The 18,667-nt window shown below is 43.4% G+C and overlaps 1 protein-coding gene across 2 annotated transcripts; it reads left to right on the top strand.

Moving 5' to 3' along the window:
- The first annotated feature begins 285 nt into the window (after positions 1 to 285).
- Positions 286 to 17,715, top strand: GORAB (golgin, RAB6 interacting). Of its 2 annotated transcripts, none has more exons than XM_057427045.1 (5): positions 286 to 435; positions 1,329 to 1,677; positions 4,075 to 4,176; positions 5,974 to 6,114; positions 17,187 to 17,715. In XM_057427045.1, exons 1-5 carry the CDS (start codon positions 372 to 374, stop codon positions 17,476 to 17,478), a joined length of 948 nt encoding a protein of 315 aa, XP_057283028.1. In that variant the 5' UTR covers positions 286 to 371; the 3' UTR covers positions 17,479 to 17,715. The 2 variants fall into 2 exon arrangements, with proteins under 2 accessions (XP_057283028.1, XP_057283027.1); XM_057427044.1 differs by lacking the exon at positions 17,187 to 17,715 and adding an exon at positions 8,700 to 12,693.
- Positions 17,716 to 18,667: the final 952 nt, after the last annotated feature.

Below are 18,667 nucleotides of genomic sequence, written 5' to 3'. Positions count from 1 at the left end.
AGCGCCCCACGCACAGCGGAGCTGCACATGCCGTGAGCCGAGCGCCCTGCAGCCCGGCTGCTGCGCCAGGAGCTCTGGCCCACCGACTGAGCGCTGGGGCTGCCCCGCCGGTGAGCGGCAGCAGGCGACAGCCCGCGGACTCCGCGGACTCCGCGCCCGACACCTCCGGACCTGTCCCTGCTCCCTTCCCCCTCACCTCACGGCGCCATCTCCTAGCCCCGCCCCCGTCGTGTTGCCGTGGAGGCGCGCGGCGCCCCGGCGCTGCCGGCCCGGGCTGTCCACGGCGTTCGCCTGCGGCGAATGGGCGGCGGTGGTGGGGCAGCCGCGGGCCCTGCCTGCCGGGCGCCTCGTCAGCGGAAGGAGGAAGCGTCATGGCCGAGGCCTGGGCTGGCTTCTCGCAGGAGGAGCTGCGGCGCCTACGGGCCCAGCGCCCAGGTACGGACCACGACTGGGCTCTGGCGGGGCCGGGGCTTGGGACCGGGCCGGCCGTAGTGCCTGTCCCGGTTAGCATGGGGCGGCGGTGCGGAGGAGCTTACGGGCCCTCGGCACCCGGTCAACCGCAGCAGCTGCACCTACCTCCCTTCGTCTTCTCAGCCTTCCGGCCCCTCAGTCCCCTACATCCCCACCTCTGTCCATCCTCTCAGCTCTTCCGGACCATCCTCACATCAAACACCTCGGGTTCTCCAGGAAGTCCTTTGTTTCCCCCACCTAGTCCTTCGGCCCCTCCCGTCCCATACTCCATCGCTCACTGCTTCCGTCTTTCTCCCCTCCAGCCCCTCTGTCTCTCAACCCACAAGTCTCTGATACATTTACAGATGCTCTGGCTCTTGCCCTGCACCTCCATCTTCCTGTACACTACCCCATCCATGTTTCTATGTGGATTCCATATGTAGCTTCCTCTGTGTCTGTCACCTTGTTCTTCCCTGTTCTTCACTTTATAAACGCCCAGTTTGTCCACCAGACTGTCTGGCACCTTTGTTTAGTCCTAGGTTCATCTCTCCATCATTGCCCTAAGAGTTGCCTCACTCCTACCTATGGTTCTTCCTTTAGTCCCGTATTCCAGGCCTCTTCTCATTTCGTAGCCCCATAGTCCAGGCCTCTTCTCATTTTGTATGTTCAGATCCTTTAAAACTCTTGATTCTTACGCTAACAAAATATTTCCAGGTTCCTGGGTGTACCCATATATTGCCTTCCCTTGACACCCTGCATGTCTTTCCCTTATGTTGGTTTTGCACCAGTTGGCTTGACTAGAAAAGCTTATTCACAGAGTGTGCCTTTGATCTCAAAACTTGGTTTTAATCTTGTTTCTGCCTCTTGTCCATTGATAGATTTGTATGAACCCTCAGAGCAGCAGCATCACCCCCACACTACAAATAAGAGTAGGAAGCAATCCCTGCGAGAAAAAGCTCTCCAGCAGCAATGTCGGAAGCTAGGACTGCAGGGTGGAGCAGCTTCTGTGCCTCCTGAGCAGTTACTTTCTGTACCAAAACACAAACCTTGTCATCCTCAGCAACTTGTGCCACCACCTCACCCTCCTTCAGCAGGAGATCAAAGGCAAAATGACAACCAAGACCAGCAGAAGGAAGTGACACCGGTAGATCCCTGTAATGGCAGTGACAGTGTCCAGACCCACCCTGCAAAGCCCAGCTCCAAAGTGGAAAAAAAGAAAGTGGAATTGTTAGTAAGTTGGTAAAATCAGGGGATGGGTTTTATTGTTCTGTATTGATTCATTCTTTTGTTGTGAATTGAAGTGAACTTTTCTGTATCTAATGGGAAGGTTTGAGAGATCATGTTTGCTGTCTCTGCACTGAACCTTTGGTTTTCACATCTGGTTGTGTTAAACCTGACTAAGGACCAAATTCTATAGTGTAATCCGTGCAGATATGCACCATGCTGTCTTTGGGTAATTTCCTGTGGTATTAGAACTGTACATCATAAAGTGTCCAAGATGTAGGACTGTCTTAATGGTTTATGAAGACTTAGTCTCACCATCGAGCTGTGTATGCAAGCCAGCAGCCACAACAGAAAGCCCTTTTTGGAGCAGATACGCTCTGGTGTTCTCTTTACGATATTGCTGCAGGTCTGTGAATGCCAAAAGTCTTGGTAAGGATGTAAAATTTCAGGTTTAAGCAGTTGTCTAGCTTTTATGATTCAAGATGAGACCAATCTCAAGGCTCTCACCTGTGCATCAGCCAACAGCAGGTTGCTTCTGCTTCCCGCAGAAGCTTCAAAGTGATGCATGTAAGAGAGAGAAAGGAAAAAGTTCTGAACATGGCTCTCTGGGAGTCTGATTGAATGTGGCAATTACACTAGTTCATCACCCAGAATTCAGAAGATAGCCTATAAAAGGAAGCTGCTGTCTATCTGCTAGAGAGGGCAGTCATTTCCAGTGTGAGAAATTACTTGGTTTTACCTCTTGATGTTTGTCTTCTTGTCTGTATCCACATGCTAATTTTATTTTCTTCCTCAGCAGGCAAAATAAGACTTGAGGGGCAAAAGGTTGAATTCTTTTTCTAGGGCATATGGTTTATTTTTAAAGCACTCTATTTTTAAAACAATGCTGCAGCAGCTTTGAATTCCTATGCAGGTCCAAACTTTTCTGCCCAATATAATCAACAAACACTAGCTGGCCACTAAACTTCCTTGCATGATTTGTATTCCCCAAAAACAGGGATGAGCAGCTTTCCAGGTGTGGCGTGCCAGACCCAATGGCTGGTTAGATCTGTCTGTAGGCTCTCAGAGGTGACTGAAGGTGCTTCCTGCTGGAGAGGCAGGACTGTGGCAGTCAGCAGCACTTGTGTGGAGAAACAGTACATAGCTTCTCTCAAATTCAAAACTCAAAAGGATCCAGGAGGTTCTGTTTTGCAGAGGTTTACTTTGAGAGGCTGGAGCTGCTGGTCATGCTGCTGCCATTTACCTCACGAGCTCCTGGCTGGAATCACCTACCTGCAGATAGCTGTCCCATCAGCAGAAGAGCAGCACTTTGAAAAGCAGTGCTAAATTCCTCATGTTGGTGCAGCTCATAGTACTGGCTGCTCAGCTCCTTCCGCGTAGTGGAAAAATACACTGTTTGACTGGGGAAAAGATACCTAAAACTTTGCAGAGAGGTTTTCCCTCTGTGGGGAGCAAATGACCCTTAGTTTCAACAGCCACCCCCTGAACCTGCTGAATTAATCTTAGCCTGTGCATTTGAATTTAGTCTTCTGAAAATATTTATGTGAAGTTGTAGGAATAGGATGTTGAGGAGAGCTCTGAAGAGATATTTTTGTGCAGATACGGTTAAAATTAACATAGCAGAGTTACTTGGGTGTTTTTAAGCTAAGCTATTTTTAAACTGAGACTTCTTGAAAGAGGATATGGAGAATACAACACAGTAGAAAAGCAGCGAGCAGATTTTGTGTCTCCTTAATCCTGCCCAGCTGTGTTGACACATGTTGTCTCCTCTTGCTTTCCATCCTCTGGGACTAGTTGTATCTCTTAGTAGATGTGGCCTAGGAAATGGAATCCATATAACTCTTTCCCTGGTGGCAAAACTGAATTCTTGTTCTTCCTTGTTGCTCATTTTCACTGCAACTTTTACCAGCCTTTCATTTGTACCAGTTTAATTATCTGTGGACTGTATTATAAAACAGACCTGTGAAATGATCTGTTTTATGGAAAAAACATTTCCAAAAAAAGAGGCTGTGTTGGCAGACTGAACAAATGGTGCCTAGTAGCAGGTCTAGAAACTTGAAACTGCTTCTACCTAGTGGGGAAGCACATCCTGTAAATGAAAAATTCAGTCAATTTCTGAAAAAGTGCTCCATGCTCTTCTAGCAAAGCTGAATTAACCAGCAGCTTACTTGCTTATGAATATTTTTGTTCTGATCAGCAGATTTCATCTGGAAGTGTTTTATTGGTCTGAAAGACTTCTTGCAGATGATTATTCTTTCCCCAGAACCAAAACCTGTTTATTGTTCCTTTGACATTTTTAGAGTTTACTCTAGGAAATATGATGGTGAATATTTGTGTCATTTGGGGAACAGGTGGAGAAATGAACTTTCTGTTAATTTTAATCTTCTTGTCAATGAGCAGGCAGGAAAAGTCTCGATGGGAAATCCTTCAGCAAGAACAACGGCTGATAGAAGAGAAGAATAAACGGAAGAAGGCACTCCTGGCCAAAGCTATTGCTGAGAGGTAAGGGGCTATGCTAAACATGGGCTGAGGCTGAGGAAGGGATTACTTTTCATCTGCAACCAGTTGCATATCATCTGTTTAAATCTCACTTTTTCCTCTTCTCTATGCTCTGTATGTACTGCTCCACAAATGAGCAGCTGTGATTGACATTTCCCTTTGATGACAAGTGCTGGCTAAGAAGTTGTGACAAGCTTTTCACTCTTCCAGAGCTGCAGCTCTGTGCCCAGATGGAAAAGTTATCTCAGAATTTGAGGATTAACTGACATCCTTGTACCTGTTAGTAAGGGCGTATTTGGAAGTTGAGCTTGGATGCTCATCCCTGCTCCGTTCCTGATTTGTTTTCACTGGATTTAAAGAAAGTTTATTTGATTCCTAACCTATGAAGGGAAACTATAACTATGCCTGTTAGGGCTTTTGACTTACTAGTATGTGTTGAAAAGAGGAGATAATCCACTTTAAGAAGGTATCATTGTACCTCTGGCTGATTAGAAATTATAAAAATTCACATGTGCTCACAGTTGTTAGCTCTTGCTCTTCAGGGAACCAGACTTCAGGCATTGTACAGGGTTGTCCACCAAGGGAAGGCAAGGTATGTAGGGAAGTATATCAGAGCAGCTGATAACACTGTATCAAGGAAGGAGGTGTGAAGTTTCCAGGCTCCCAGTGCTCTCCCACATATATATTATGTTCTGCCCATCAAAGTTCTTCGGTAGCACAGGTGAACATAGCCAGTGCTATGCAGAATATTCTCTTTGGGGTTCTGAAAGTTTTATTTACCTTTTCCAGGCAGAGATAAAACACATTTGATCTGAATCACTCTATGACACCAAACATGGGTGTGACCAGGCTGGGTACTTCCTCCTGGAAGTAGAGCATGGGAAAGAGAGGAGGACTGGGGAGGTGATAGTTGTGTCTGACATTCAAAGGCCTTCTTCAGTCTCTCAGAAGTACTATAGGATGTCTCTTTCTCTTCACCTGCGTCAGCTGGTCTAATAAGGAGAGATGGTGTTACTTCCTACATACAGAATTGTAGAATGGTTTGGGTTGTAGAAGGGACCTTAAAGATCATAAAGATCACATCTAGTTTTCCTTTCAGGTACTTGCTTTGGGGTCTAAAGCAGTGGCTAAAAAGCACGGTTTTGCTGGTGGTGATGAATGACAGCAAAGTGACGTGGTGTAAAAGCTTGCTGAAAGTTACTTAGCTTGTTTGGGAGTAAAATCTGTTAAAGCTTACTGCCCTTAGCAGCATTTAGTTTTCAGAACTTAGGAATGAATAAGCTGAGTTGAAAAATGTTGTGTAAGGCTTGACTGAAATCCTTTGTGTTTGATGTAAAACTTTCCATTGACTTCATTGGGATTTGGCTAGGCCTTTTGAGAGTAATTTTGCAAAATGGAAATCAAGCTTAGGTTAGGTGACTTTTTGGCCCCTACTAACTGGTCTTCTTTGAAAGGGGATATTTGTAGGGCTAAATACCCTTCCCCCTCTTACTTCCCCCCCAAGCCATTTCCTGTTTCCTTACACTGAGAACTACTTAGAGCAGCTTCTTGTGTGTTTCCACTGTAAAGAAACACAATCCATTTTAGGCGCTTTGATTATAGTCATTACATAATTTTGCCACAGTCCTTTAATAGCAGGCATTTTAGATCCCTGTGGATATTATAAAAGATCAAAAGTCTTAAACTGTAAAGGAGAAACCTTCTCTTAAAGAAGTTAGTTGCTCTGCAAATTAAATGGGGCCTGTTGTGTCAAGAAGATAGGCTTGAAAAGGAAAAAGAAAAAGCATCTTCCTTTTACAGATCTAAAAGAACTCAAGCTGAAACAGTGAAACTGAAAAGGATTCAGAAGGAGTTACAAGCTCTGGATGACATGGTGTCTGCTGACATTGGCATCCTGCGGAACCGCATTGATCAGGCCAGCTTGGACTACTCCTATGCCCGGTAGGTGACAAACAGGGAGGAGGGAATAGTCCTGCCTGAGTGTAGAGAGAAACTGCTGTTTCCTGTCACCAAAGTAGTAATGGAGTTTTGTCATTGTAATAATGTGTAGTTGAAGTGGTCACAGTCTGAGGGTCTTTCAAATCTTGAGGTAAAAGTGTGCTTTTTATTTCCTAATTTTTCCCTTGGAATCTGGAAACTGAAGAGGTTTTCTGACTGCAGACTGTGCTTTCCAGCTTCATGCTGTCACAAGACATAATTTGCTGCTTTAACTGTGCAGTTGTCCATAAGCCCTGCTTTACTGTTTCAGGGTTGTTTATTTCTTTTCATGGGGGAAAGAGTTGAGGTTTTGTAAACTCCTAAAAGGAAAGTCCTTTGCAGGGAAACTTGCTTGTTGATGACAGCTCTGGTCCTGTTGGAATCAATGGGACCAATTAAGCTTAAAACATGTAACACTGCTGAAATGCTTTTGGAACTGGGACCAAAAACTGAAGAAAAAAGCAAGTTTTCATCCTTCACAATGTGCCTTTAATCACTCTGGTTCTGATGAGTTCCTGAAATGCAAGAAATTAATCGGAACACACTATTAGTTGTGGGTAAACCACAACATCAGTGGATAAACATCGGCATGTTTATGTAGCCATTTAATAAAATGGAAATGTTCAGTTCTGGTTTTTAGTTCACGGTTCAATGTGTTAAATGTATATTTCTCCTTAGGACTTCTGCTATATGTTGACCTCATAGTAATTAGTCTTTGAAAAAATAGCAGCAGTAGCTAAAAATAAGTATTTCTTTTGTGTAATTATCGTTTGAAATATCTAAGATTAACTGTAGTTTCAGTAGCTGAGTTCATATTAATACAGAATTTCATACCCTCAAGAGGAAAAACATTTCAATCTATTTTAGGTTTAAGTCTGATTTCTAAAACCATTAAGTGCTCCTCGAAATTTCCTTACCAAAATTTGATAATAATTTGTCTATTTGAAATGCTTACTCTCTTAGGAGTGTATAACACAAGTGGCTCTGATGCTTAGAAAACAATTTTTAAGATAACAAAAGGCCATGCTGGTATGCTGGTAAACTTTACAAAATACTTGATGACATTCATGAACTTGGCAAGTCTGTCTTTTTGTGAGGGAGGGATTTGGAAATGTGAGTTAGGTGCTTTGGTGTTACAGTTTTTGTGCCTTATGAGCCAAAGCTGGTTTACTTTTAATTGGTGTCTTTTTAAGCAGTTTTTTAATTGTTGCCTTGTATTTTAGGGCTAAAACACAAATAATTTCATTAGGTCAAAAAACACATTATTAAATAGTCCTGAACACATACATAGCTAGGGGCATTTGACAATTGCTATGGAATGCAATTTTCATAAATACGATATGAAGAATATGTGTGGATTCAGCTCAAAGGTTTAGCTATGCAAAAGCTTCCAGCATAGCGTTAGTTTTTCCATTTCAGATACCTCAGCCAGGGAAATCTTTACTTTCTTGAGAGGGAAACATAAGTGGGCATCTTCTACACACTGCAGACATAGCCTTTACAGCTGGGTCAAAGTTTTGTGGTTATAACAGAGCATATATAGGAAGGGGTTTCTATGTCTTATTTCCTTCTGTTTCCCTAAGCAAGGGATTTCTTCTGTCTTCTGTTGCTTCGTTTAACCAGATATTTGAATCTGGTTTTATAAAGCAGCTGGATTCTTTATTCAACCACCTTACTAATATTAGTTTTATGAATGCTCTGTAAGATACATCATGTAGTCATTCTGCAAAAGCTTTTTCATGTTCCCTTTCCTGATGAGCAAGATTGCATCTCTTTCTACTAAGTAAATCAGAATGTATGGATACATTGAATGTAGTGGAAGATGCATCACTGATGTGGTCACTAACCATTAAAGTGCTAGATATTCTGGAGGTGTTAATCTCAACAAATATTTGGAATATTTCTTTTTTGCTGTACTTGTGATGACAAGAGGTGCAAATTGGCAGGTGTATGTTGGGTGGATGCTTACAAGAAAATTCTACATCTGTTGCCATGCAAAAGTTGTGATCACTATTGATGTCATATGCTGTGTCAGTCTGTGCTGCTCATGATTTTTTGAACATACATATGGGTGGCTGGAAGGGTAGAATTTTAGACAGATCTGAATCTGTAGCATCTTTAACTGTCGGGTGGATGGCTGGATTAGAAAAACCACAAAACTGTTTTGCAGTGTCTCAGTTCACTAGGTAGGTGTTCATTAGAATTGTAAACTACTAGAATTCTGATGGTTTCTTTCTGCTGCTAGTGATGCATCTCTTAAAATAGGCAGTAAAAATGCTTGTTCATTATTCAGTCTGTAGATTTCAGACAAGCAGATTAACTCTTGGAATACAGCAGCAGTGGAGAGGCTAATGTGTCAAGAGGAGAAGATTTGATTAATTCACACTTACTTTCTTCCCTTTTACTAACATAGAAGCATATCATAAATAGCTGGCATAATGCATTGCAGAGCACACTGCATTTCAGGGATGCTTAAAGTATCTGTCAATGTGTCAGATTGTAAAGTTTTTTGAGAATTAACCCACTAGAAATGATTATGATTTTTGCAGGAAGCGATATGATAAGGCTGAGTCGGAGTACGTGGCAGCCAAGCTAGACCTCCAACATAAGACAGAGATTAAGGAGCACCTCACGGAGCACCTGTGCACAATCATACAGCAGAATGAACTTCGCAAGGCCAGGAAGCTGGAGGAGTTAATGCAGCAGCTGGAAGTGGAGGCAGATGAGGAAAATCTGGAACTTGAGATAGAGGTGGAGCGGATGCTGCAGCAGCAGGAGGCAGAAGCAGGGAGACAAGCCAGCCAGTCACACAGTCATGCTGGGACAACTAAGGAAAACCTCACTCCCAGTGTTACGGTGCAGGGGAATGAACACGCTAATCATGCTGTTGCTTCTCCTGCTATTTCTGAACAGTTGTTTCAGTCTCAAAACTCTGGTACCAAATCCCTCTCCAGTATGAACAGCCAAACTCAGGCAGTAAATGTGACTCCAGGAAACTCCCCAGCTTGTTCTGCTACATGACTTATTATGTTCAGATAAGCCGGCCGGTTATGGTTGATATACTCTCTGCAGGCTTGTGTGCTGTATGTTATCTGGGCTTCTGCAGTGCCAGTAATATGCACTTAATTTCTCTTTTCCTTTAATATGGTTCTCAAATTTTTAAGGTGCCTTTTTTTTTTTTCTTCCTCACAAGACTCCCTTTTGGGATTTACTATCTGTCATCATCATTTTGGTTTAAGTTCATGTTCTAATGCCCAGCTTTTCATGGGGCTTTGTACCTTCCTGAAAGAGGATACTTGGAAGTAAACGGTAGGGCTTTTCCAAAGGCTTTCAGCATATTGCTATTACAGATACCCGTTGCAAACAGTGTGCAGGAGGTACATATCTACAGGAGAGAACATCACAACTTAGCCTGCTCCTGAACACATTCTGTCCCCTGACAACTGCATTAGGATGTTTGTTTTCCTTTTTATCTGTAAGGGATCAGTTTTCAATGTTTTTTAATCCTTTGAAACCGAAGTGCTTGCTTTAATTGTCTTCGTAGCTGATCCTCTCTCTTGATTTAATGGAAATTTGCATGTTGAGGCAAATTGCAAGTCAGTTGTAATATTTCCTATTTATCACTTTGCCTGTTTCTTCCAGATGACACTAGATCAGACAAAAGCTATGTATTGCTAACATTATCTATGAAATCACAGCAGGCTATGATTTAGCAAAACTTATGGGTTACAGTTTAAGATGTTATAGGATGTATCATGTAGAAGTAGAAACACACAAAAGAAAGTATGTTACAATTAAAACTGTTCCATTACAAATGTTTTCCTCTGTTGTAGTTGCCTCAAAGTTTCAATAATTAGACAGGGATCTTGAAATTAATAATTCCCACAGGATATTGGAATTGAGCCCATTTTCACGTAACATTCAGTGCATTTTCTTGCCTGAAGTGCGAGTGTGCACCCCACAAGAAGTTCAGCTGGTTTGTTCTGTTGCCACTGAAAGGCTTTAAAAAGCTATTCCAGGTGGACAGAGTCTCAGGAATTAAAATAGAGGACATAGACAAACCTCCCATAGACTGATTGCAGCTGCAAACCATGGGGACTGTGTTCATAATTAACTACTTTGTAACAGAGGAAGGCTGCTTTCATTGTGGAAGTGGTTTCTGTAATACCTGACCTGAACATATCAGAGTTTATGAATCAGTTACTGAATGATGGCATCAAGTATATAAAGGGGACACTGTATCTATGGCTTTAATAGTGGAAAAACATGTCACTACATTTCATTTTTATTCTGTTAATAAACTGGTGCATCTTCTACACAGTGTGTTTACTTTCAGTTGTGATATCTGACACTAATACACTTATTCAGGATTGTTTTGCACAGGAGCAGATAAGTGACAGAATCAGATATATCCTTTGGCAACTTGCCACTGTGTGAAAGTAAATCCTTGAAAAAGGCCATTCCAAAATACAGAAACGTATGAAGCAAAGACATGGCAGGATATGGTTTGGCAGGAATCTTTTCAACTATGGCCCAAGGCAGCAGTGGAAAATCTCTACTTGTGAGTCCCATACAGAGGAGAAAGAGAAATCTGTTTCCTAGCTGCTCACAGTCAGGGCTGACTGAAGTTAGAAAACTCCAAAATAACATTTGAGATACGTATGAAGCATTGCTCTACTGCTGCTGATACAGTGCATTCCCTGTTACTTTGCTGGAAGACCGAGTCTAAAAGCTAAAGATTTTACTGTATTGTGAGAAAATTGTGACTGACTTCCTTGCTGTGTCTGCAGTTGCAGAACAGCTTGTAGCAACCTGATTATGGCTTTCAAAACTGGATGTCAGTAAGTGCAATAATAATTTAATTGTACCATTCTTGTTTCCATCCTTTGCAGCTGTCCCCAGTTGCTCCTCAAGTGAGTCTGAGTCCTAGTGGATAGGTCTGTTCCTTGTTACAGTTGTATTCAGCTCATCAGGGGACATACGGAAGAGCGTCTGACAGAAGAGTTGAATCATAATGGTGTTTACAGGAAGCACATGCATACATTTTGCGTATAATTTGTGGTTCTCTAGCAGGCTAAAATGTGGCTAAAATAGTCCTCCTGAATTCACCTTGTTATCACAGGTGAGATTACTTTTTGAACTCCTCAAACCAAAAAAGACAAAAATTTGTAAGTCCAAAGTTTTTTTTTGACAACTACTTAAGAATATGAGTTTCCTAGAAGGGGGCAAGTTTATATCCAACAAAACTACTTAGAAACTGAAAGTTCTCATGTGCCATCCTGACAGTGCTGGTGCTGTTTCTGCCCGACAGGAAAGATGCTGTTGTTACAATCAACAGTTTCTGTTCTCTTACAAGTCCCTCATCGAAGTTCTGCCCATTTCTATCTGTCTCACTTCTGAGCTTGCAAAATGAAGTGAACTGGCTGGAAGCCACATGAAACAGCCATGGTGAAATACAATAGGCAGCCTAACATTTGGTTGCTCTCTCTAGACAGGGAGTGCAAGAGTTAAATTGTTTGATCTGAGTTATGAAGCCTTTCTCTGACATGTGATATAAACCACTACCATGGTGTCAGTTCCACTTTGGAAGTTCTCAAATGTTTTGATGGGTGCCAGTATGCCGGTTTAACATTCCCCCTGTGCCGGAGCCAAGCAGTCCAGTCATAATTGTAACAACATGTGTGCTGGTCAGAAATGCCAGGAGATGATTTTGGTGCAACAAAAGGATTGGATTTTTTTTCCTTGTTTTAAGGAAAGAGAACAGTTGGAATTGAGGCTCTTCAAGCAAAAGCCGTTTCTATCTTTGGAGTAGCTGGTAAGTCTGACAGTATTTGTTGCTGTTGTCACTGGAATGCATTGAAGGCGGGTGTGCTGTCCACTCGGCTGGGATGGGGTATCTCTTCAGAAAAACAGAAGAAAGTTCAGCATAGATTACGAATGGGTGGGCACATTTTTAAGTGAGGGCCTCTTGCGGGTAGAGGTAGAAGTCTGAATGTGCAGCACACTGGGGTTGAACACCCATGGCAGGGAAAATAGAGCAACACATGGTACCTGACAATAACGCTGCAGGGCTTATCACAGAGTACTTGCTATCTCCTGTGGCAATATAGCCATTTCTGTGTTGGGCCACCACATTACCACTATGAGAAGAAGTAGAAAACATTGATGTGTACTGCTGTGAGAATTACAAAGCATGTTATAATTGCCCATGTTGCAGTTTGGCCAGGATGTTGAGAATAACACTCCCTCCTCTGAAGAGCAGAAGTGTTTAAATGAGCACAGATGGTCATGGCTCAGCCTGGGGTTCCCATGAATGTCCAGTGCATGGTGTAAAATGCTTGAACGATCCCCAGTCTGATTGTATATCCAGCCAGATGAAGTTGGGCTCTAAAGAGGTTTCAGCTTACAGTAGCTATCTGGGGAGAGACTCACGTTCTCGCTCAACTATTCTTCTTCCTAATACCTTCTGTGATTCAGTAGTGTCTTCCATCTGAGCCTGTATCCCATCTAAACTGAATGAGGAAAAACTAGTATCAACAAAAGTAGTGACTGGCCTAGTGATTGGGGGTACTGCGTTTCCCCACCAGCTGTATTAAGACCATGCTAGAAAGGATTGCTCATTACTATTCTGGAACCAAAGAAGGGGCAGAGCACTACTGAACTGTCTCCCATGCTGGGATTCCTTCTAATCTGCATTTTCTGCTTAGGACAGCAAGATCTATATACTTTCTGTTCCTAACATCCTTTTGTCAAGGTTCAAATTTGGATAAAAACCCCTGTGATATAATTTTCCCAGCCTGAGGCCTCTACTTTACCAGATCCCCCGCGTGTGGGATCTTTGAGTATCTGTGAGCCCTGGACTGAGTTTGGTACTTTTGTGTGATTCTGTGTAGACACAACGTCTTCAGTCTCTGCTCCACTCTTGTTCACGCAGTTGCTGAGAGCTAGATAAAATTTATCTGCAGGCCTGATCCAACCCACAAATTGTATGTTCAACACTTTGGTATTATTTCATGGTCCCTTTTCTGATTCTGTGGGTATAGGTATGGTGTGCAACAGACAAAGGGTTTTGCCAGTGGCAGTGCAAACAGGGTGTAGAGATGTGGGCTGGTATTATAGAAACCACATGTTTGTTAAGTGCCCTATTTAGGCTAGTCTGCATGGTCCTATTAAAGCGAGTGTTGGTTCCTTTGATGGGGCACGAGACTGGTTTCCTTCATCATTTCCCCTGATTTATGTCCCAGCAGCAAACTTCTACGTCAGTGGGGAAAGACCAAGTAACGAGAGAAGTTAGCCAAGCTTCACGCCCTCGGCATGGTAGGACATTAGATCCTTCAAATCCCTGCCTTTGGCAGCCTGTTAGTTACAGGGTTTAAATCATGCCTTATAAGATACAGGTAGAGACACTAAAAAGCTTGGGCCTTTCTGAATTAGGGCCTGGATTGTGTAGTTAGAGTCATTTTCTCAATTAGCTAAACATAAATCAGTATAACGAGGCAGTTGGGAGCACTGGGCAGGTTTAGTAACTTGTCTGTCCTGCCTCTGTCCATACCACTCCCACCTGCTTGTTTGGCTGATCAGCCAGTGATTTTATTTTTCCACACTGCTAGATCTAAGCAGTGGGTTTTAATGTCTGAACTGGCTTTCACACCTGGTACATTTTCGCAAGAGGTGAGAACTGGGAGAAATTGCTCTTGCACAGTAACTAAAGCAGGCCTCATGTGGCAGAGATCTGACAGTGCCAGTATTCCATGCCACACCGTCCTTCAGAGGATGTGGACAGTGTCCTATTGAATAGGCAATGGTGTTCAGAAAGTCTAGCAACAGTAGGGATGCCGTTTGCTGTGGTATCTCGGACTCAAAAGCATGTGTAGGGGCCAGGGCATTGCATTTGTACTTCAGAGGTGGGTAGCAAATGAATGACTCCCTTTTCAAGGGCTATGCCATGTAAGGGCTGTGCTATTTTCTGGAGATTGTTGGATGATTGAGATGGGACAGGTTGCCTTGCAAGCCCTGTTCAGCCCAGTTGTCTGGAGGAGTGCTGGGATCCATCTGAGCACGTGGTAAGACAAAAGCTTGGAGATTCATCACAGCAGAGAATGAAACCCCAAGTACTGGAAGAGCCTGGTTTGTGCCTAGTGATGCCACCAAAGTAGATACAAATCATCCAGCATGAAAGCTGCAGTGCTAGGGACACCTCTTTAGTCTTGCATTTTGCAGAATGGGGGAGGATGTGGAAATTCATTAATAATTAATTAATGTGGCTGAATTAAGGAACAGAATCACTGTTGACCCAGATCATGCATGGGCTGAAACCGTGGCCCTCCCTGAGTCTGGCTGCAAGGGTTGGAGCCAAGTAAGACAAAAACACCCAAACCAGCCTTAATTGCTTTGTGTGTAATTAAAATGAAACATGGGTCATAAATAAATCTCTGAATAACAGGCACTCTCTAACTTTCCCCTGTAAGGTTTCTTGCTTTTCTCTGAAGCAGTTGGTAGTGCTGGTGATGTATCTGAACATAGAATCATCTGGTATGATTCTCTCATGTTCTTGTTATCAGTGCTGATTGTGCCCTTCAAATGTCTTTCTGACATTTCTTTTCTCTGTGGTGCAGAGTAATGGGTCTTTGTTCTGATTTGCAGGCACTACCTGATAATGCAGGGCCAAACTGAGCCCAAGATCTCAGTCTGCTTGTTTATTGGGAGGACATTGCTCTGACTTCGCTGTGGCCTGGGACTCTTGAACAAATACTGCAACAGATTTACAATAGAATAGCAGCAGTCAAGGTCTCACTGACATGCATCAGGAGCAGCTCCACATGCATAATTGCTGACCATATGTTGCTTCTGCACTAGTACCTAAATGTCCTGAAGGAGACCCCACTGAGTTATTTCACCTACACAGCTTCCTCCTTCAAAGAGCCAGTAAAGGAGATAGTAGAACAAAGGACAGAGTCACCCCATGAACTTCAAGCTTAGCAATGTCATGAGGTGTCTTGCTAGTAATCAATATCAAGTGAGGACCTGGCTGCAGTCCAGTCACAAGGTCCAGCAGCACCCTTCAGCTACCTACCACATAGCTAAAGGGCAGATGACCTTCTTGACCACTGCTTCCACATGGCTGTGAACCACCATGTCCCCAGGAGAGCTGGCTACAAAGAAGATGGAGACTCCCTTTTTACAAGGAGTCACATGGGAAAGATTGAGGAGTAATGGGTACAAATTACTCCTGGGGAGGTTCCAATTGGACACTAGAAGAAAATATTTCATAATGAGAACAATCAGCCATCTATCTCCCCAGGGATGTTGTGGACTCCCCAACACTGGATGCTTTTAAGATTTGGCTATACAGGATGCTGGGTCATCTATTCTAGGTCATGCTTGCCAAGAAAGGTTGGACCAGATGATCCTTGAGGTCCCTTCCAACATGGTATTCTAGGGATGGAGAGCCCTGGGAGTCATTCCTGGGCAGCAGATAACAGAAGGTCACTGTTGGTGTGACTCCTTCGCTAAAGGCTAGAGCTAGGTCTCCAGCAGATGGTGTCTCAGCAAGCCATGGTATCTTCCTTACTTTCTCCATGTGGAAGAAACGTGTTGCACTACCACAGCCTTAGGAGGTACCTCAGCAGCAGCCCAGCAGGGGTACCTCACTAGTCTGTGTACAGTATGGCTGAAAAGGCACAAGTTGTCTATCCTTCAGATTATCAGTTTGGGCAACAAATTATAATGTCATTGGAGACTCATGCTGTGAGCCTGTGCTGAAATCTGTGCTGAGTATGCTCACTGCCTTTGCAACATGAGCTCACTGGAGTGAAACAGCTATGTCTTTGCAGACTCAAGTCACTTTTCCCATTCCAGAGTACACGGGTTCTCTGTCCCAGGGAGGGGTTAGTCCAATTCAGACATCATATTCTGCAAGGTTGCCCAGTTTGGATCTGGATTAGGTTTTTGAGTATCACCAAAACCCTGCATCATGTTTTGAGTAGTTCTGTAGCTGTTTAGGTGATGACTCTTGTTGCCGATTGTGCATATTTCATACTCCGTAGTGCTGATGGTGTCCTAGTGGTTGTGTCTCCAGTTTTGCTGTCGTGTGAGCTTCAGGTGGTCCCATGTTTTGGTAGTTAGCCTCATGGCAGAGAAGATGATGCTGTTAACATGAGGATGTGCTCATAAAATACCAGTTCCATTTCAGCATTTTTCTAACACGCTTCTCTGATTCTCCATGAAGAACGTCTTGCAGCTGTTTTAAAATGTCATGCCTGGTTCCTTGCAGGATTTTCTTCTTGCTTCCAGATCTCCCCACCACAGCCATCCTCTCTGCTAAAATACCAATTGTTTTCTTTTCTGCGTTCCTCAAATCAAAATATTTAGCAATGGACTTTTCTCCATGACATCCCACTGCATCCCCTGACTACTGTGGAGTGTTCATCAGTCTCATTGACATTATCCAGTTTTGCAGGAAACCAGCACTGCCAAGCAGGCAGGCTCCTGCTCCTGGACTTTCTCAGCATATTTGGTATTGCCAGTGACAGTCCCTCTGTGAGTCTCCGGGGTGATGCTGTCACTGGCAGAACCTGAGAAGCTATAAGAAATTATTTTCCTTATCCTGGCCATTACACTTGGACATTCATGATAGTTCTTTCTGGCCTTGACATCCACAAAGCTATATCTGCATTTCGTAAGGGAGAAATCATGAAACACTTTCAAGGTCTAGTCCATCTCTTTTGCCCCAGCTGCCTGCAGCACTGGAGTCATCCACTTCTCAAACCATCCTAAGCCACCAATAAGTTTTCTCCTTCTGTCCAACTAGTTTCCCTTCCTGGCTCTAGCAGCTGCCAAGAGTCTTCATGGACCCATCAGTCCTCCGCGCTAGGGAAATAATCAGGGCCTTTCAAAGCAATCAGTCTGAGCAGAATGTGGGGGAGTGCAAGGTGGTACTGGAAGTGTTTTGATTTATAGAATTAAAACTCAGTAGCATTAAACTTGTAGCCAGTTTCAGAAGCTTACATCCCTATTGTTCCTTCCACTTCTCACAGGCTTTGCGGTTATCCATATTCACCATTACACCTTAAATGCTTGCACTCAGAAATCTTTGCTTTCACCTACTGTGTCTGTGACCCCAGAGGTGGCTGTTTTGAGTTGATCACCTCTAGAGAGGTGCCAGATGATAACCCATCTGGGCATTCCTGGAGAGAACCAGAGGGAGACTTCCTCATGAGGGTGAGTGTTGGGGAAGGCATTTGGGATGGCTGCAATCCACAAACACATCAAACGTGCAAATGGCTTTTATCAAGAGGCAGTAAAACTTTAATCCAAAGTCCACTTTAATGTATTTGCCACATATTTGAAAGGGAGCTGATTTCAGAAGTGCTTTTGAGTGTTTTAAAAATTCTCCTGGACCTTTGTCTTATAACTCTCTCCACTCTGGAATCCTGATGCTCTTGTTTCTGAGGTCCCAGATGTTTGGGACTCGTGACTATGGGGAGAGTGAGAATTGAAACCATTTCTAAACCTCTTCTGAAACAGGGGCACAAATAACATTTTTCCTAGCTCTAAACCCCTGTAAAACTGCGATTTTTTTATTTATTTTTTTTTTTAACCACAGATCACACTTGCAGCAAATACCACCTCCTCAGGCAGAAAGTGAGGCATCTTCCCATTCATTTGTCAAAAATCCCTCATTTCCAGCTCAGTAAGGCTGCGAGACACTGGCCCTTTAGTATCTGGGGTGCTTGCCTCTAGTGTGGAGTTTTAGGCCAGTCCTGTTTTGCTGGAAGAAATCTAAAGTTAGTGTGGAAAACGGGAGCAATTCCCTGGCAAGATCACAGGAACTGTAGAATTTCTCATTTTCTTTCTTTTTTTCTTTTTCTTTAGGAGAGTCAAAACATCGCTGCTTTCATTTGGAAAGGGCAAGTGACTTTCCCATGCCGTAATACCCAGCAAGTGTTGAGAGAATGTGGTTACATAAAACCATATTTTTAATGCAACCGACAGACTGTCTTGAGAGCTAAGTGGTTTTTGACAGTTTTTATGCACCTGCTAATTCAAAGCTCTTAACATGTGCCAGTTAAAAAGAGCCAGGCACTAAAACATCCACCCTGTGGACGGCAGGGGCTCAGCTGCACACCAGAGCACAGAGAATCCATGCAAGGTAGAAACTCGGCTTCTCTTACAGGACTGACTGGTACACAGCTAACTCAACTCAGAGCTTGTTTCCTGGTCCTGCTTGGCCTTGAAGATTCCTGCTTCTGCTTTGCACCTATAGAATGGCTGATATTTCTTTGGGTTTATTCTGTTTGCTTTTCCCAGTTATAGCAGTTATCAGAAAGAAAAGGTGCTAAACATCCTGTCAGGACTATATCCTTAAAAGGGATGTACTGACAATACCTCCCCAGGCTCCTCTACTATCCGTGTTTTCTGGATAGTGAGATTGCTTCTCATAATCAGTGCTGAGACAGGCATTGGCAAAGCCCAGATGGAAACCGGACACAATTCTCCAGTGTGTCTGCTCAGGTAT

The sequence above is a fragment of the Pezoporus wallicus genome, unplaced genomic scaffold, assembly GCF_028554395.1.
Source record: "Pezoporus wallicus isolate ANWC-B61680 ecotype Strahan unplaced genomic scaffold, APGP_CSIRO_Pwel_v1 scaffold_7107, whole genome shotgun sequence".
Taxonomy (NCBI): domain Eukaryota; kingdom Metazoa; phylum Chordata; class Aves; order Psittaciformes; family Psittacidae; genus Pezoporus; species Pezoporus wallicus.
The sequence above is the reverse complement of the archived record's forward strand: the minus strand, read 5'-3'. Positions and strand labels throughout refer to the sequence as shown.

What these genes read in the sequence shown, in the direction of transcription:
- GORAB (XM_057427044.1), top strand. Translation starts at nt 372, where the DNA reads ATGGCCGAGGCCTGGGCTGGCTTCTCGCAGGAGGAGCTGCGGCGCCTA. An exon ending in CCTACGGGCCCAGCGCCCAG is followed by an intron (nt 436 to 1,328) that starts GTACGGACCACG and finishes GTCCATTGATAG; the next exon opens with ATTTGTATGAACCCTCAGAG. An exon ending in GAAAAAAAGAAAGTGGAATT is followed by an intron (nt 1,678 to 4,074) that starts GTTAGTAAGTTG and finishes GTCAATGAGCAG; the next exon opens with GCAGGAAAAGTCTCGATGGG.